General features: G+C 44.4%; 1 protein-coding gene across 1 annotated transcript in view; it reads right to left on the bottom strand.

The window, feature by feature from the left end:
• WWC2 (WW and C2 domain containing 2) overlaps window positions 1-20,402 on the bottom strand; it is a 136,827-nt gene that overhangs the window by 18,265 nt on the left and 98,160 nt on the right. Inside the window, exons 10-15 of the mRNA XM_056855200.1 lie at window positions 18,760-18,849; window positions 15,210-15,823; window positions 10,006-10,129; window positions 9,007-9,087; window positions 8,818-8,904; window positions 5,552-5,744 (exon numbers count right to left, since the gene is read on the bottom strand). Of these exons, the coding sequence (XP_056711178.1) occupies window positions 5,552-5,744; window positions 8,818-8,904; window positions 9,007-9,087; window positions 10,006-10,129; window positions 15,210-15,823; window positions 18,760-18,849 (1,189 nt within the window). The remainder of the gene's footprint in view (window positions 1-5,551; window positions 5,745-8,817; window positions 8,905-9,006; window positions 9,088-10,005; window positions 10,130-15,209; window positions 15,824-18,759; window positions 18,850-20,402) is intronic.

The raw sequence follows: 20,402 nt of genomic DNA, 5'->3' as shown, positions 1-20,402 counted from the left end.
TCGCTGCTCAGGGTGAGTTCGTGCGCTTGATTGGGAAGGCGACTTAGAGCGTCTGCTAGTGTATTGCTCTTGCCCGCAATGTGAATCGCTACAAGAGTAGCGCGGTGAGCTATGGCCCATTCCCAGATGTCGCTGGCTTCCTTGGAGAGCGAAACAGACCCTGTGCTGCCCTGCTTGTTTATATAGAACTGGGCGGTGGAGCTGTCTGTGGCGATCTGAATGTGCTATCTGTCCAGGTGCCCTGTGAATGAAGACAGAGCAAGACGGATAGCATGCAGCTCCAACAAACTGATGTGCAACCAGGATTCTAGGGAAGACCAAGTACCCCGGGCCGTAAGGTCACCACAATGAGCTCCCCAGCCTGACAGGGAAGCGTCTGTGAACAGGTACCTCTGAGGAGAAGGGCGATGAAAGGGGACACCTGAGAGGATGTTGGCATCGTGTGCCCACCATTGCAAGGAAGAAATAACATATCTAGGGATGGAAAGGCGTTTGTAGTGGGGATCAACATTGAGCCTGAACACCTGGAGGAACCAGTTTTGGTACGGGCGAATACGGAGCCTCGCAAACTCCACCACGGGCGTAGTAGAGGCCATGAGGCCTAACAATTTCTGTATATGATGGGCCGTTTGAAACCGTTTTTTGTGAATTTAGCCACCATCTTTTGGATGGCGCGGGCCCTCTGTACAGGGAGGAAGGCTCTGGCTTGGACAGCATCCAACTGTGCCCCAATGAAGGTTTGTATTTGCGCAGGTACAAGCTTAGACTTAGAAAAATTTACCAAAAGACCCAGATTGTTAAGGACTGAGAGGATTAAGTCCACCTGCGTGGCCAATTCCGATTGTGAAGGACCCACTACCAACCAATCATCAAGGTAGGGAAATATTACGCAACCCTTCAGAGCAAGGTGGGCTACCACCACTGCAAGGCACTTCGTAAATGTCCTGGGGGCTGTGGACAACCCGAAGGGCAACACATTTTACTGGTAACATTTTCCATTGCATTCAAACCTTAGGTATTGGCGACACTCAGTATGAATTGTGATGTGGAAATAAGCGTCGCGGAGATCTAACACCATGAACCACATATGTTTATCCAGGAGGCGAAGCACTTCTGGGAGCGTGAGCATACAGAACTTCCTGGTCCTAATAAAGGCGTTAAGGTCCTGGAGATCCAGGATAGGGCGCTTCCCCCCTTTATCATCCACCAAAAAAAAAGCGTGAGTAAAACCCGTGATTCCGTTCCGAAGGTGCAACCTCTGAAATGGCTCCCTTAGACAGGAGAGTGGTAACCTCTTGTACGAGTAGGTCTGGGGCCGGCGAAAGGGAGCGGCCCGTGGGTCTATATGGAGGTAACATATCAAATTCTATGAAGTAACCAACATTTATTATTTTGAGAACCCAAACATCAGTGGTAATAGCAGACCATGAGTGGTAGAAAGCTGACAGGCGATCAAGAAAGCAAGCAGACATGTCTAGTCATGCCTGCTTTGGTTTGTTGAAATGGCCGGGAGACCCTCTGGGGCTTTTATGGGCCCTGGGTTTGGGTGGGAACTTCCTGTCCTGCTGTGGGCGGGGAAAGGACGGGAGGAAGGAGGGTTGTTGGAAGGAACCCTGGAGATGATATGGGCGGGAAGATTGGTTGGCTTGACGGCCAAAATAACGCCACTTAAAATCGGGGGCTTGGGGAGCAATCCCTAAGGATTTGGCATTTGTTTTGTTCTTTTTCAAGCGATCCAGGAAAGTATCAGTTTGGTCACTGAACAAGGATGTCCCTTCAAAAGGAAGGTCCTCAATACGGGCTCGAGTGTCATAGGGGAGAGCAGACTGGCGCAGCCAGGCATGCCGGCGAATGACAATGGCAGAGGCAATGGCTTTACTAGAGGAATCCGCCACATGGCGTGCAGCTGTAAGCTGTTGCCTTGCGAGGGACATGCCTTTGGACTGAATGGCTACTGCTGAGGGACGCTGATCGTTGGGAAGGATGGAGATTTGAGGGGATATACGATCCCAGAGGGAGTATTGATACCTGGCCATGATGGCAAGGAAATTGGAAATGCGGAGACCCACCGCAGTGGAAGTGTAAATTTTTCTGGCAAGGGTATCTAGTTTACGGCCTTCCTCATCCTGCAGGGAGGAGTGTGCTCCAGACCTATATTTACCAGGCAAAGCCTCCACTATTACAGAATTAGGAGGGGGATGCTGGTAAAGAAATTCTCCACCTTCCCTGCGAATCTTGTAAAGATTCTCTACTCGTTTGGTGGAAGAGGGGACCGAAGCAGGCTTAGCCCAGTTGTTACGGATCACTTCCAGAATGCTCTTTATCATAGGAAGGGCCAGGGGCCTACGTCAGGGTTACGGAGGATATCCATAATATCATCTATAGGGCCGGAGTCCTCCAGCTTAAACTCAATTTTGAGAGCTTTCGCCATGCGAATGAGCTGCTCCGCATATAAACGGACATCTCCTGTAGGAGAGAGCGGCTTAGAGTCCCCAACAGTGTCCTCGGGTGAGGGAGCTGAAGTGAGGGATTCCTCATCCTCATCAGGGGAGTAGGAGGCATCATACTCGGATGGATCAGTGTCCCTTGACACAGAAGGAGACCTGGAGAGGGGAGGCTTGCAAGACTCTTGCCTTGGACGAATGGAATCCTTGGAAAGATCATCAGGACGACGAGACGGCGTGTGTCGACGCCGACGAGAGCCTCCAGAAGGCGAGCGTGACCGGGAGCGTCAGTGACGACGTTGACGATCGACCAAAGAGCCCGAGTAGACGGAAGGAGTAGGATATCGGCATCGAGAAACCTCTCGATGCCGACAAGAGGGAGACCGGCTTCTAGAGGAGTAGCGGCACCTCTGACTGATAGGACTGCGTGAACGAAGTGAACAGCTATGTCCGGTGTTTGGCTGTTTGGATGAAGAACGGCGAGGTTGAACATCTGTACCAAGTGGATGAAGTGAATGGCAATGTCTGGTAACTGACTGTTTAGATGATGACTGGTGTTGTTGACCGGCTGGGGTACTTGAGTGGGATGAACGGCTATGACCGGAAGAAGACTGTCTAGATGAAGACCGATGAGAGTGGGAGCGGCGAGAAAATGGATCGGCGCCGACGACTGGATCGGCCCTGACGGCTCCAACGGGACGAACGGCTCCGATGGGATAAACGGCTCTGACAACGGGATCAACTTCGACGAGAAGATGACCGGTGTCTGCAGGAAGCGGATCGACTCCGACATCGAGAAGAAGATTGACTCTGACGGGTAGATTGGCGACGGCGCAAGTTTGATCGACGCCGAGTGGATCCGGACGAAGCCGGGGATCGAGACTGGCGCCGAGAAGTCGATCGACGCCGAGGCCGTTGGCCGGGCTCGAGATGGGACGAACCCTTCGGAGACTCTGCTTGGTTCCTTTCAACCAAATGTTGGGAGTCTTGATGAGCACTCACAGGAGGGGGTGGTTGATCAGCACATACCTGGAGCTCTGTAGGTTCTGCCCGAGGCCCTTTATCATCTGGCCGTGGGGACTTGTTAAGCACCGGAGGCACATCTTTATAGAGGTGAAGGAGGTGCTGTTTGAACTCAGCCGAGTCTTCCTGGGCCCTGCTCGGACACGGAACCGAGGGGGTAGCCAGGGAATGAGGAGGGGAATCCTCGATGGTAATGGGCTGCTGTCGGGAGCTCGCGACATCTGTCGGGAGCTCGCGACTCAGACAGATGAGGCGAGCGAGGCGACTTGGCTTGGGATCGGCGTCGAGGGGATGCCGAAGGCGATCGGCGTCGAAGGGACTTCGGCGACCTTGAAGGTGATCGACGCCGAGGCGATTTGGAGCGGGAAGCATGGTGCGATGAGCTGCGGCCGCGGCCATCTTGCAAAACCGGAGCAATAAACTTTGCTGGCCAAATAACGACGGAGGAAGGCTTCTTAGAAGGGCCAACTTTTTTGGACTTTTTTGTAGTGGGTCCCACATCGAGTTGGGACTTACCGGTCAAAGTACTCGGTTTAGCAGAACGACCCCGTGGGCGAAGCGACTATTTGTAAAGATGAGAAAGTAATCGAGTTGACTGAACCCTCAAGGCCTTGTTGGTGAATTTGGAGCAACTTTTACAAGTTGCTGGAATGTGGCCTTTCCCCAAAGGAGGCATTCAGTGTGGGAATCATTCTTCGCCATCTTAGTACCACACACACTACATTTCTTGAAAAGTGGAGCTTTTTTGGGCTCCATGGCTAGAGGAAGGTCTGACACGTTCTCTCTCCGTGGCGGCAGAAAGAGAACTGTAGGGAAGAGTGCTCCCTCCCCCTTGGGTCATGTGACCGTGGGTGGGGAGATTGCATGCCCAAGGGGAGGGGGAGCACTCTCTTTTAGATTTTGCTAGAAGCTTACAAATCTTATCTGTGGCTGGCCTGCACCTGCGCAGTCCCAATGTGCGACTGCACAGAAGCCACGCAGATGAACTGAGAGAATAAGGTACATAAAATACTTAAACCCAACTACTCTGATTTAACTGGATTTTCTTCAATATAAGGATAACCTGTTTGTTTGATTTTAAATAAGTAAATAATCTGAAAACATTAAAGAACAGACAATGCATGCCCACAAAGGGGGAAATAAGTCATTTATATTCTGTGAATCTAATCAAGTGTAATAGATCCATCCAAGAGAGAGTACTGGCTAAGTTGATGCCTGGGGCAAAATATAGTTGGCCTCAGTCCATTGTCTTCATGAGGGGGAAGTAGTGGTTTTATATGCAAGGGAAGAACAATCAAGCTCATATCTGGAAGCTTTGAGAGCCCAGTTCTACCGCATGCCTCAGGCATCATTGCTTTATACTCTGAAAATGTCCACAGTTATTAAATAATATAGTTTGGTGATACTGGGCTGATCCTGGGGCAATACTAACTTGAGAAACACAATGAAAAAATAAAGAGATCATAGGGTTGCCAACCTCCAGGTACTAGCTGGAGATCTCCTGCTATTACAACTGATCTCCAGCGGTTAGAGATCAGTTCACCTGGAGAAAATGGCCGCTTTGGCAATTGGACTCTATGGCATTGAAGTCCCTCCCCTCTCCAAACCCTGCCCTCCTCAGGCTCCACCCCAGAAACATCCTGTCGGTGGTGAAGAGAGAACTGGCAACCCTTAGAGATAGTGCCAGGGAGATATGTGAAGAACTGAGGGACTCAACCAACAACTTCCACAATTAAAAGTGTACTAATCTACCATACAATAAATGAAGCATACTTTGCCCTGCATCTACAGTCATTCAAATGGTATGCAGATTATGCTTATGACACGCATCTAAAACATACATATTAGCTTCAGTCCTCAGGGTTATGATGCACTTCTACTGAACCCTTCAATGAGGAACCAAACGTTTTTCCATAGTATTGTTGTGATCAAAAGAGTTTTAATTCATTCATCCAATATCAGAGATGAGTATAATCAGTTTTGGAGGTTGCTAATGCGTGCCTCAGAAGTGTCCTATCCGTCAATGAGGTGGCAGGGGAAGCGGGGGAGGACATCAAAGCAAGCCAATAATAAAGAATACTTACCAGGCATTCTTCTCGACAAGTCTTACTGACTGAGCAAATATCCACTCTCAAAGTCTTCTGATGCAAAGATGCTTGGGAAATGGCAACTCTGAACATCTCACTAAACACAAGAGTTTCAGCAGCAGGATGGACTTTTGTGCGGAACAGACAGCTGATGTCAGCTGAAGAAGGGAGGACTGCAACTCTAAAATACCTATGAGGTGAAAAAGAAAAATCCGGATGTGCAACATAATGTACCTAAACATGTTGCATTATATCATGAGACACAATTAAAATATGTGGCTACTTGATAGGATTCCAGAACAATTCTCATGGTCAGCTGCAGTGGCCTCTATGATTAATGTATTACATTAATATATTAAGAGGAAAGGTGTGTGGCCACTGGAGAAACTAGTTTTCACACACACACACACACACACAAAAACCACCTCAAAATTGGCCATGGCATGAAAACGGAGAGGCTCTGACTCTGAGGACATGGTGAAAGTGAAGAATGTGTGTGTAAAGTGCCGTCAAGTCGCAGTCGACTTATCAGCTCTTAAATGTAACTTCCCAACTGTCAATTAAAATGCCATTTTATTATGTATGTTTCAAATTGTTAGCTGCCTTGGTGGCTCTTGTAAGAACAGAAAGGTGGGATACAAATTCTGTAAATAATTAAATAAATATTTTAAAAATGCTGCTGAGATCTTTTCCAGACAATGTAGTTTATCTGAATGGACATAAGCAATACTAAAAAGTTAGAAGAGCTTCTTTTCAGAAGACAAAGACACGTTAAAGTTTTACAAATAAAACAAATTAAAACGCCATTAAAAAGACACTTAGAATTGCAAATATGATCCTGAGGGGGAAAAGAAAAAGAAATGAGGCTTGCCTCTAAAAACAAAGGCAGGAGTTGAAAGATAAGTATCCTAGAGTTTACTAAGTGACTAAGGGCTGCCTCACCCATGCAAATAGCCAAGTTTTCTCACATAGCAATTGTTCTAGTTATTTCCAAGTACAGGATCTTGTGGAAAAACATCAATGTGAATCTAGCTGAATATGAATATACTCCATCCGTAGGCAGGAATTTCTATTATCATAATGTATTTTTTCCATCTGCAATAACCAGAGGAATCCCTGATGCCCATGTTTCATCTACATCCCTCTCAGTTTGGTACTTATGTTTCTGCACTTGCACCTAAGACTCAAGGCAGCGCATAGAGGCGACAAGAGGTTGCAGTAACAATTTACAGCAACAACTCAGCAGAGTTAAAAGAACACACATATACAAAAACGTAGCCAAGGCTTCCCAACCATACCTTCTCAGAAAAGCCCTCCAAAACAAAATGCTTTTTTTACATGCTATTCAGAAAGCAGGGAGCAAATGTGCCCTCCTTACCCATTCTGACAAGCAATTTGAAAGTACCTGTCCCACAACAGAGAATGTCCTAGTTCTGATAGTTACCAAATGAACGCACCTAAGAGAGATCACGATGGGTAGCCATGTTACTTTGTCAATAGCGGTAGAAAAGAGCAAGAGTCCAGTAGCACCTTAAAGACTAACAAAATTTCTGGCAGGGTATGGACTTTCGTGAGCCGCAGCTCACTTCTTCAGATATGACTAGAAAGTAAATCCATGTATCTTTAAGTAGGCACACAATGGCAATGTAAATGTCAAAAGCAAGTAAATGACATTAGCAGGCGTCTAATTTGGCCCTAAGACTCCTTTTCCCACTGTTACAATTAACTGTGAGAGTGCTCCTTGCCCATATGTAGACAGGGTAAATACCAGCCAATAAATATGTTGCAAAAATCTACTACTTTTTCCCACAAAGGTTTGCTTGTGGTGTACTCTCAGATCATGAATACACATGAGGATGCCTTACACTCACCGAGACCTTTGGTCCGTCAAGATCAGAAATGTTGACTCTGACTGGCAGTGGCTTTTCAGGGTCTCAGGTAGAGGTCTTTCACATCACCTACTATCTGATCCTTTTAACTGAAAATGAACCCGGGACCTTCTGCATGTCAAGCAACCCCTGCCATCATATTATAATATGGAAAACAGCCCTCAAAGAATACTAATATTTCCACAAACTAAACCACCTTGACTGAAACAAATGCTCCTAGTAAAAAGAGGATCTTTTTGTGTAAAAAAAAAAAAGGCCTTCTTCTGCTGATCAAATGAGAATGTCAAACTGCACTCACTTTGAAATGCAAATATATCACACACATAAAATGAATGCTTTAAAACTGTCTCAAGGTAGCCTACGAATCTCTGTGACAACATAAAAGTATGCTCAGTTTAAGGTCAGCTCCTTCTGGAAAAGAGTATCTATTTGACTGTCATATTGATCCCTAGGAAAAAAACAACAATTCCTTTCCCTTCTACAGAATCTGTCATGGCCTTTCCTAGAATGTAGGCACCTGCGTTCATTTTAGGAAAGGCCAACTAATCTCAGGGAACCAGGGCAAAGGCATTTAACCGCTTTCAATGCTGCTGGGATGGTTTGGTTCAACTTGGTTGATTTACCCACGCCTCCCTGATGGTCTGTGATGCACACAGTAATGTCTGAAATCCCCCTGCCGAAAAACCTCCTTCAGTAGCTAAGGAAGAGTGAGCTTTGCTGAGTATGCCGGGTAGGGGGGCTGTTTGGCGCTGGAGATAAAAGTGAGACACGTGCTCTTCTGCCAGAGAGAAGAAGCATATATCCTTCAAAGGAGAAAAAAAAGTATGTGGAAAAATAAAAGGGGTTAAATGACAGGGCTTTTGCTATGAAGGAGAGAGTAGAGTTTTGCATTTTTCTGTGCCAATGTTCACCTGGGACAGGGATAAGTGCTCACCTTTTACTGAAAAGAAAATTAAAGAATTTTTTTTTTTACAAGAAAAAAAGCTCTGTATGAGGAGGGATGAAAAGAAATTCTTACAGCGTGGATTTTTGTTCTTCTCACTGACAAGAGGGCATTCAACAGCAGGGCTGCCCTGGTAATGAATACCCTCCTGTGCTGAGGAACGAGAACTGCATCTTTTGCTCCCAGTACCCAACAGGTACCCATGACAGTGTCTCACAAGTGCCCTGGAAAGTGCCCTAGAGAAAAGGGGGGGGGGTCTTGTGCTTGACAACCAACGAGTACAGCTAAAAGAAGGTGATCTCTTGATCACAGAGGTTCAGCCTGAAAGGAGGGTAACTGTCAAGTACAGTCAGATTTCTGGGGTGGGGGGTGGGGGAAAGGATTTTCACCATTAAACCATCAGCCTACTTTTTAGGGATTCCTGTACTTACACTTTGGAGCCAGGGGATACAGAAAGGGAACCCAGGTTTTGTAACTGCACCACAATAATCACAAAACTTGAACTGTTCGTATCGTATCTGTTCAGAAAGCAAAATGAAACAAGAAAACAGCATCAGGCACTTGTAATGCATTTGCAATGCTCCGTAAGCAGCTATTTTTTTTAAGGAATGAGGTCTTACCTGAGCCCTATCTGTACTTGAGCAGTTTCTAGAATTGTGGCATCATCTTCACAATACGCAGCCTCTTCACTGTCATTTGTTCTGGAGAACAGGGATAAAAGGGGTTCCGTAGAGTTAAATGGTTAAGAGGGACCAATGTTTAAACCTCTCAAAATGAATACACTCTGCTTATAGCAAAAATCAAACGTTGGAGCATCAGTCCAATCTGCACAACTTTTAGTACCCCATCTAGTGAAGCTCTCATAGTGAGATAGAAGGAAGCTACATCTTATTTATGGATTTAGGAAATAATGCTAAGGTTTCTCTCCTTCATGGCCACTTATTTGAAGAGTCACCCTGAAAGACTACTTGCAGTTTATAATTGCCTGCATGAGCAAAGAAAGCACAAATTGGTACTGGGGCTAGACATTCTCTACACACACACACACCCAGCTTTGCAAATCCATTCCTATTTTATTCTTTACAGATTATGTATGTATGTGACATCAAGGTGCAACCAACCCAAGCAAGGCCCTTTCAAAACAAGTGAGAAGCAGGTGGTTTGCCATTGCCTTCCTCTACAGCAGGGGACCCAAACATGGTGTCAGCTGACACCTTTCCTGTTGCCCGCCAAGTGTTTTCAAAAATGGGTGGGGTCAGGTTGGGCTCTTCCCCAGCTTCTGATTGACGCTTGAATATCTGATTGGCTGTGTAGATTAAAATAAAGTTGCTTTAGGAGTGTCCCCCTATCTGCTCTCGGTCTAAAAGTCTGAAGATCGGGTGGTGAGCAGTGCTCCCAGATCCTTCTCGCCTGCTTCTGTCTCACAGGAGCAAGAAGGCAAGGAGCTTTCTCTCCTTCTTCCTACTGTGACTGAGCCAATGGTTCCCCCTTAATTTAAATGATGCTCGCATTTTTTTTTAATGTTTGCAACACCTTCTTGTTGAACAATATTCTAAAACCTAATGAGATGCCTGAACGTTGTTTCCAGACAGACAAAATTGTTTTCCCCTCAAACCTACTGTTTTACAGATGCTTCGTATACACCACTATCTCCAGCCACGGACTCATCGGACACTGCAGCCGATACACACCCCGCCTTCTCCTCAAGCAGGTGACCTACTGTTCTTCTTGGTAAGTCAACACCTAAATGCAGGAGAATGAAGAGGATTTTTAGATTACATTGATAAAATTGTATATACAAAGCTCCGAAGTCACAGTAAACTTGAAAAGAATATCGGGCATCATGGGGAATATTTTATATTAATACCCTGATTTTCCCTACGGCCCAAACAACTTTTAAACACACAAAATTCAATAAAACTCCAAATTACCCCCCTGAATTTCATCATAATGTTTTATAATCACAAGATGTATTATCACAACTGTTTCAACCTTTTCAGACTCAGGAACCTTTAACTCCAAACCAATAGTTACAGCTTAGTTATATGGGATTGAGGAAAGACACACCTATTGAAATTCTACCTTCTTCACAACTATTAAAGGTAAGGGAGACATTTCTCTAAACAAACTCAGACACCCACCTTAAACAAATAATCAAAAAGGGGAGGGTGTTCTACAGGTGCAGCCCATCTTAGATTTGTGGGTCCCAGCTAGAGATGTCAAAGGAAATATTGTATCCTGTTATATTTTTCCTCCTTCATTTCCCCCTTTCAAAGGGTAAAATTTGAGTTCACACTTTAAATGGAGCTCTTTTTTTTGTCGTCAAGTCATAGCTGTCTTATAGCGACACCATAGGGTTTTCAAGGCAAGAGACGTTCAGAGGTGGTTTGCCATTGCCTGCCTCCGTATCACGCCCCCAGGTATTCCTTGGCAGTCTCCCATCCAAATACTAGGCAGGACCAACCCTGCTTAGCTCCTGACATCTGACTAGATCAGGCTAGCCTGGGGCTGTCACATAGTGTCATGAATGTGTGTATTCATTCTGATAGTATTTAACGGAATTAAAAAGGTAAGGTAAAGGTCTCCTGTGCAAGCACCGGGTTATTCCTGACCCATGGGGTGATGTCACATCCTGACGTTTCCTAGGCAGACATTGTTTACAGGGTGGTTTGCCAGTGCCTTCCCCAGTCATCTTCCCTTTACCCCCAGCAAGCTGGGTACTCATTTTACCGATCTCGGAAGGATGGAAGGCTGAGTCGACCTTGAGCCAGCTACCTGAAACCGACTTCAGTCAGGATCGAACTCAGGTCGTGAGAAGAGCTTGTACTGCAGTACTGCAGCTTACCAGTCTGCGCCATGGGGCTCTTTAACGGAATTACTGAATTGCAAACAAATTTAAAAATGGCATGTTGAATTAACAAGTTCAACCAAAGTCCTTATTTTGCTTGGCCAACAAGGAAAGCAAGCCCCATGTCTACCATTTATGGAAAAACGCAGATAGAAATTGTCTCTGCTGAAATCCCAGCAAGTAATAAATACTGGTCAGCCCTGGTTAGTATTTGGATGGGAGACCGCCAAGGAATACCAGGGTTGCTGTGCAGAGGAAGGCACTGGCAAACCACCTCTGTTAGTCTCTTGCCATGAAAACCCCATAAAGGGTCGCCATAAGCCGGCTGCGACTTGACGGCACTTTACACACACACAATAAATACTAATGCCACTTTGGCTTTAGCAGGGTATGCTGTGTGGCCACTGCCAGCAAGGGAATCTTCTGGGCCAACCATTACTTCATTTAAATCTTCAACTCATATTCATGTGCTAGTGTCCTGCAGAGAGCAAGAAACATTCACTGTAAGCAGCATCCTGTAATGTAATAAGTTGCAAGCCTGTGGAGTCCTTTCATCCGCCAAGGAGCCAAGTGTATTGGTATGCATTACCTACCCCCCTCCTGAGTCATGACTTTACATCTTGTTAAGATGTTTAAATTTTAAGGCTTCAGATTAGAGGATTGATTGCTGCATTTCTCCTTTCATTTGTAGCAGTGGGGATGCTTTTTCCTTGATGATGAAGTGCTTTTTCTTCCACCACTTTGAGAGGGGTGAAGGTGATGACATGGTTTATTGATTACCCCCAGGAATAACTGCAGCAGTCTGAAATCGACTTTGACAATGACAGAGACTGTCTGTGGAAGAACTTCACGGTTATTCTAACTCTGTGGCTACAAAAGATATTCTGTGCAGGAAGATCTCTACCGGAGAACGTTTGAGCAGGGACAAAGTACCCTCCTCGCCCACAACTAAAGACACAAGTTCTAATTGGGGGGGGGGGGATTAGCACATGCTTAACTTTTCTACTGAAATCTATGGGATGAAAGGTGCTGAACGTTGCAATGGGCACACACCAGCCCTTTGTGCAAATGTATACGACATCAGTGCTTTCAATGGACAGATGTTAGCAGAAGACATAATATGCAGATTTTATTCAGCTTGCATTTTGAATAGATAATATTTGGGGTGTGGATCAGGAAACAGGGCAATACATACAATAATAGATTTTTGGCAAGCAACAGTAGAACATGTTGGAACAGAGACTGGGGCCAGTAGAAGCATCATCATGCCCTGACCTTATGAAGGCCCACTCAAGTTACATATGTTATGTTGGCAGACACTGCCTTTGTTTCAAAGACATCCATCTTGGTAATGAGGGGCAGAATACTCCCCTATTTAAAACAGAGAAGTTGACTGACACTCAGGGTTCAGAGAGATGTGTCAATTTACCATGCTTAGTGGCTGAATGGAAGCTGGATGGATTTCTACCCCACCCCCGCCCAAACACACATATACAGTCCTGTACTTCAGGAAGATTTCTGGATGGCTGAGGCGCTGGAAGAGAGCTAGGGAAGGTTAAGACTTGCCAATAAAAATGTCACACTGCCCACAGCAGACACATGCAGACGTCTCGGCCCACGAAAACTAAATGAGAAGAAATGCCTTTGACTATCTTGAAAGTATCTGCCTTTGGCCAGCTGTGGTTCTTATACACTTGGCAAGGAAGAGAATGTATTATCTCCTACCCCAGCCAAATGTGTTAAGCCTGAGTTAAACACTGCAATACTGTCATTCACGTTACGAATAGATTTTTCTTTCTTTACTCAGGCAACTGAGCAGATGGTATACAGGCAGTCCTGGGAGCCCAGCTTGGACAATGACAAGAGGCTATCAATATTGTATGTTACCAATCCACTTTGGCGGTCACCACTAGTTCTATACTACAAGAAGGTGTGTGTGTGTGTGTGTGTGTGTGTGTGTGTGTATGTGTGTGTGTGTGTGGAAAATGCTTTGGTTGCCACAGGAATCCCAATGTTTGACCAAATCAAAGTTCTATGGTAATCCAAACAAACAAGTATTAGTGTTAGCAGTTCTTCTCTCCCTAACTATCATAATGCTCTATAACAAGAGGAAAATGAATCTGAAAGTGAATACCTTTACCAGAAGGTGGCAGAGCAATACTGAATGTCGCAAGGGGGGAGAGGTTCTAAACAGGCACAAGACTGGAAGACTCGGGGTTCTTAATGAAGAACATAGAGGAAGCATCGGAACACACTGGAATCATCCCTAAACGCCCTCATTGGATGATACATTAATTAGATCAGTACATACTGCCTTTCTTTCTGTTGCCCTGTATCCGTTTGGAGCAAAAAATTGAAAATACATATTCCTAAATATGTTGATCTAAAAAAAAATCCCTTGCAAATGAAAATACAGATCTTGATACTGGTAAAACAAATCCATTAAATTTTTGAGTTCAGCCATGTTCTTAATCAACAGCTTGGAAATTGAAGACAGTGGCTTGTAGCTTATGAATGATTTGCATGCTCAGGCCTGGAAGAAGCCACACTTGCTGGGCATAGATGAATGGGCATGTAAAGTACGGCATGTGATATTAAAATTACAGCATATAAGAAGATTTGAGAAGGGAAAATTAACTCTCAGGAGTTGTTAGTTGAAACATGGCACCCATTTATTAGATACTGGAACAGATGTAAAACAAAGGAGCAGATTAAATGAAGTATTTTAAGATATATTTGAATATGTGATTAAAACAGATGGAAGCTTAAATGAGGATATAGTATAAGCAGCAACTTAGGTAGGAGGGCTTGGTTCTCCACTTTGGTTAACTGAACTGAATTATGTGATTTAATGATGATTTAATGTATGCATTGCTTACATTAAGCTTTGGTGCGTGGTATGTATTAGTTTCTGTTTAATTGCTAATTGTATAATTGTTTAATGATGGCAGAAAATGTAATCATAATTAATAATTTAAATAAATTATTTAATTAAAAATAAACTCTATCCAAATTATAAATGAGGCCAGATTATGTGCAAAGACGCAGGCTCACACATATTCCTTTCTCCGCTGGCAGCCTCTGACTGCCTCCTTTTTTCACTAAATCCAATTCAGCTGACTATGGCTTGTGCAGAACCAGGGCAAGACATGTTTTCCGATTCTGGCCTAGAGGGCAAGGGCAAACCATAGTTTGCCAATTCAGATGTAATGGCAAATTATGGTTTGCTGCAAAAGAGGAAATACAGAAATGAACTGGATGATGCAAAGGGAGGACGGAGAAAGGAGTGCATAAGCCTGAAGCAAACTTGGTGCTGGAAAGTACTGTCAGGTCGTAGCTGACTTATGGCACCCCATAGGGGTTTCAAGGCAAGAAACAAGCTGAGGTGGTTTGCCATTGCCTAACTCTGCACAGCAACCCTGGACTTCCTTGGTGGTTTTCCATCCAAGTACTAAACGGTGCCAGCCCCCACTTTGCTTCTGAGTTCTGACGAGATCAGGCTATCCTGGGCCATACAGGTCAGGGCTGAAGCAAGTTTACATAATGCCATTCAAGCCACAGAGTCACACAAGAGTTTGAGCAGCAAGATGTACATCAGCATACCCATATATTAGATGCAGGTAGGGTTGCCAAGTGCCAGTTGGTGGTGGGTAAACTACGACCAATCCACCGGGCTGCCCGTCGACCAGCTGAGGGCCGGCGGGCACCCCTTGCATGCACGCACGTGTGACGCGCCTACGTCAATTCAGGGTTTACCCTGAAGCGACGTGGATGCTCTAGCAAATGAGTTTCAGCCAAGATTGAGAGAGCGTCCCCATCACTTCCGAGTGAACTGGAAGTTATGTAGGACATGTTGGCGCGCAGGCGCATCGAGCCAGGCGCGCGCCCACACTGCGCGCCCCAGAAAACCTCCCACCGATCGACCGACGGGACCTGGTAAGCCTAGATGCAGGTTTGATGCTATAATATTTTTACCTGCACTTCTTGAAGGTGATGCGGTCTGTCTAGCGTTTTCACTAAGGTCTTTATCATCTGTAAGAGACTGAGATGTCCTGGTTTCGGAGTCCAACAACATTTGGTTCTCACAGAGGCTAAGGCCCGCGAAATCACTCGGCAAATCGCAGTCCTCAAAGTCTGCAGTGAGGTGGTGCAATGGAGAGTCTTGAGGTGGCACTGAGAAGGCACCTTCCAAAACCAAAGGTGATCCAGGAGGGGACAAGGAGGAAAGGGAGGATCTTGAAGACAAGGATGTCACTGATTTTGGAGGTTCCGTTAATTTGGGGGCGTAGCTTGCTGCCGAAGAGCCCGAAGAATCACTATAACCCGTTCTCCCGTGGGAGTTGACCACCTCGTTTTCATGTATTGTAGTGATAGGGCCTGATGGAACGTAACCACATTTCTCTTGCAATATGAAGTCCAGTTTAAACTGATAGTCCAAATCTGAGGTTTGATCGCCTTGGTTATAATACAGGTCTGTTGAGCTAAGGGAATTCAGTGATCCCCTGCTAGATGTGTTCAGAGACCCGCGACTGGACGCCAGGGACCCCAGACTGCTCCCGGAAGATACAGACAATGTACTGGCAGAAAGACTACAGAAAAAGAAGAAAAAAACAAGCTGCAAGTAAGCTCGAGCTATTATACACCTGATTATTAACAGTTCAAAATAAAAAAAAGTAAAACATGAAATATCATCTGATCTGACCATAAACCAGACAAGCATAATACCACACTGTAAAAAATATAATGTGTCACCTGGTCTTTCAGTTACAGCTTGGTGAAAATTTCTGGAGTCTCATTTGTTAACTACAGCAAATCTGTTTCAACCTGACAGCGCATAAGAGTGTACCAATTGTGGAGGATTACAGAATATTTTGTGCTATTCAAAATTTGTCATTTTTTAATGCAATTAGTCTATAATGTATTATGAGGGTCCCCTCGTCTTTTATTTTATTTTACTATTGGGGATGCCTTGTTCTTTCGCCTCTTGCATTTTCTGTTCCGTTTGTTAGGGAAACGAACAATGCATACATAACATAAAAACAACAGAAACTTTACTGAAGGGGATGAAGAAGGAAAGAACTGCCCAAATGAAAAAGAGAACTGGCCATTTTTTTTGAATGCAAGAAAATACTGCTTTCTTCTCTGTTTATTGGTCTGATTTAGACCAGCCACAATGCATAGTCACTTTGAGAAAACACTATCATGCACTCAAGAAAAGAGGCTATTCCACAGACGCAGGTTCAGATAGCATTTCAGCTGCAGTGGAAGAGTGGCACTTTGTACTGAGATGCCCCTTTGGCCACTTTGTTTAACCAGCGTGGTATAGTTGTTAGGAGCAACGGACTCTAATCTGGTGAACTGGGTTGGTTTCCCAGCAACTACACATGGAGCCTGCTGGGTGACCTTGGGCTAGTCACAGTTCTCTCTGAATTCTCTCAGCCCCACTTACCTCACAAGGTGTCTGTTGTGAGGAGAGGAAGGGAAGGTGATTATACGCCGGTTTGAGACTCCTTTCGGTAGAGAAAATCGGAACATAAAAACCAACTCTTCTTCTATCTTCTAATCTCATTTACCAATCTACTTTGGAAGAGCTAAATTCGAGGCCAGTAGGACCTCAGAGACCAACAAGATTTTCAGAGTATAAGCTTTTGAGAGTCAAAGTTCCTTTCCTTTGGTATCTGATGAAGGGAGCTTTGACTCTTGAAAGCTTATACCGTGAAAATCTTGTGGCCTCCAAGGTGCTACTAGGCTCGAATCTCTCTCTTCTACTGCAGACTAAGGTACCCACCTGAAACAATCTACAGTGGATTACTCTCCCCCCGCTCCTTCAATGTAGCCTAGAGCATCAACCAACAAGGGATATCTGGACAGTTTCAGCAATTGTTTTCGGCGAGTCGGTCCCCTTCACTCCAATGGCTCTAAATATGAACATTTCACTTTCACTGGCATGTGAATCAGACCTCCAGACTCAAGAAAATTCCTCTGGACTATTCATTACTTCCGATAAAAAATTTTTTTAAAAGCAGTTCTCAAGTATGGTTTTAATTTTTTTTGCTCAACAAAAATAAATTAAAAATTACATTCCACCTCTCACCTATATCTTGCAATCTTGCTATAGCTCAAGCCACAGCAACAACAGGACTACCCAAGGAGAGAAATGGGAGCAATTAGTGCTGCTTTAAGAAGAGCAGCTTAGGAGAAGCTCCAATGGTTGCCAGTCTCAGGTGGGGCCTGGAGATCTCCTGGAATTACAAGAGATCTCCAGACTACAGAGATCTGATCCTCTGGATAAAAAGACTGTTTTGCAGGGTAGACCATATGGCAGTATACCCTGCTGAAGTCCCTCCCCTCCCTAAACATTATCCTCTGCAGGCCCCACCCCGAGATCTCCCAGAATTTCCCAACCTTGAGCTGGCGACCTTAAACCCCTGCCCGTGACTGTTGACTAGTTTTCTTGGCAAGAAGAAGAAGAGTTAGTTTTTACATGCCAACTTTCTCTACCACTTAAGGGAGACTCAAACCGGCTTACAATCACCTTCCTTTCCCCACAACAGACACCCTGTGAGATAGGTGGGGCTGAGAGAGCTCTAACAGAGCTGTAACTTTGCCCAAGGTCACCCAGCTGGCTTTCTATGTAGGAGTGGGGAAACAAATCCAGTTCACCAGATTAGCCTCCGCCGCTTATGTGGAGGAGCTGGGAATCCAACCCGGTTCTCCAGATCTGAGTCCACCGCTCTAACTGCACCTGAGGGGTTGATGTCCTAGAGAAATGGGACTTTTGTCCATTTTGTCTCTCCAGTTACCTGGCAACATCACAGAGAGGGGGGAAAGTCCAGGTTTGTCACTAGCCCTCATCTTCTCACATTACTTTTATTTATTAATAGAAAAGGGCAAGAGTCCAGTAGCACCTTAAAGACTAACAAAAATATTTTCTGGTAGGGTATGAGCTTTCGTGAGCCACAGCTCACTTCTTCAGATATCTGAAGAAGTGAGCTGTTGCTCACGAAAGCTCATACCCTACCAGAAAATATTTCTTCAGAAATATTTCTTCAGAAGAAGAAGTGAGCTGTGGCTCACGAAAGCTTATACCCTACCAGAAAATATTTTTGTTAGTCTTTAAGGTGCCACTGGACTCTTGCCCTTTTCTACTACTGCAGACAGACTAACATGGCTACCCACTGTGAGTTTTATTTACAGGTTTCAATGTAATTATTTTTGTTTCAAATATTTTTATTAAGCTTTGTAATGCCCACATTGGTTGAAATATGAGATAAAAATGCTCTAAATCAATGAATAATCAATAAGGAACTGTTCACAGTAGAGGCAATGCTGACATGGGGCAGACCTAATAAAAGCAGTAGGAAGCCAAACATTCCATAGCAGCTACACAGCACATTTTTGTGTGACAAAATGCAAAACCGTTAATGAAATCTGGTCCAGAATAAAATAGTCATATTAAAAATGAGATATATTCAGATCTTGTAAAACAAGCAGCACACACACAGTGTAAACAATCCAAACTCACCTTTTAAGCTGCAAATGCAAATAAGTAGTTAGTTTAGTGGTTTCTTCAAGTTTTTTAACCAAGGTCTTCCTTCTTTCTTCCAGTTTTAACCTAGAAAACATAAGCATCATTGTTACTGCATTAAAAAGCTCTGACTAAACAGTCAAAAATACATGTTGCTGATGAAATACAACCTTAAAACTCTCTCTCATTAGTACGCTGAACTTTAGGTGTGTTAATCCATCCATAAAAGGCCAATTTTGCAAGTGACTAGCCCCAATTCAGATCAAGGACAGTCAGAGAGGGGGATTCAACCCTTCTATCTTGCTTCATTATGCTAATCAAAACCATGTTCCCTCTGCTTTAAATGGAAAAGGGTTTTTAAAGGATGCATCTTTTCCCTTTAAAGTACTAATAACAGCATGGGAAGCACAGTTTTGATTAGGAAAACTGAGTGATGCTGAAGAGCTACCTACGTTGCCCTAAATCAGAACTGAGGCCATGTGAACACAACTTACCTTTACAGACAGATATCTGATGCTTCCTATATCTGTTAGTGCTTTGAAGTGGGAGATGAAGGAGAGCTATAGTGTGGTGTAGTGGTTAGTGTGCTAGAGTAAAACCTGAAAATAGAGATGGTAGCCTCCAAGTGGGAGCTGGGGATCCTCCATAATTACAACTCAGCTCCAAACTACAGAGATCAGTTCCCCTGGAGAAAATGGATGCTTTGGTGGGTTGACTTTGTGGCACTGTACCTTTGCCTACTATACAGTTTTGTTGTAGTCTGTGTTTTTTGTGTTTTTTTGCCATCAAGTCACAGCTGACTTACGGTGATCCTGTAGGGTTTTAAAGGCAAGAGATGTTCGGAGGTGGTTTGTCATTGCCTGCCTCTACGTCACAACCCTGGAATTCCTTGCAGGTCTCCCATCCAAATACTAGCCAGGATCAGGGCTGAGAACGTGTGACCGGCCCAAGATCACCCAGCAGGCTTCCATGGCACAAGTGGGGATTTGAACCTGGGTTTCTCAGATCCTAGTCCGACACCTTAACTACTATACCACACTGTCTCTCTGTTGTTGTTGTAGTACATTTGTCTACATTGTTCAGCATCAGTGCTTCTTAGGCAGGATGAAATACAGGCAAAGAGCATTACATTCTGCTTTTAATAATGCCCTTTTGTAATTCTACATATTGCATTATACTATTTTGTACTATTTCTCTCCCTAGTGCTGTTTTTAAATTTCCAAAATTCTCAGAATGATTCTGCCTCCTTTTAGTTGCTATGCAATATTCAGATATTAAGTCTGAATAAAAAGTATGCAGTTGTCCCCCCCACACACACACACACTCACAAAGTTTTAAGCTTGGTTTCAGAAACTTTCCCTTTGGGAGCCTTCTCTCTGAAATTGCAAGTACAAGGGAAGGTTTCAAATGCATACATCCCGTCAAAGGCACTGTTTGGCATGCAAAACAGACATATAAGCTCTGGGGGTCTTAGCATTAAGGTTTATTTCCTTTGTGATGCAGATACCTTAAGAGAGGGGTAAAGGACTCCACTTTAGTAAAGCACTAAATACACATTGAAACCTACTCTTGTTCTGTGTAGGATTCTAAATGCTCCATTGGTACAGACTTACAACGAGAAGGAGGAAATTCCTCAGAGG

The sequence above is a fragment of the Euleptes europaea genome, chromosome 9, assembly GCF_029931775.1.
Source record: "Euleptes europaea isolate rEulEur1 chromosome 9, rEulEur1.hap1, whole genome shotgun sequence".
Lineage (NCBI taxonomy): Eukaryota > Metazoa > Chordata > Lepidosauria > Squamata > Sphaerodactylidae > Euleptes > Euleptes europaea.
This window is presented reverse-complemented; position numbering and strand designations above follow the sequence as displayed.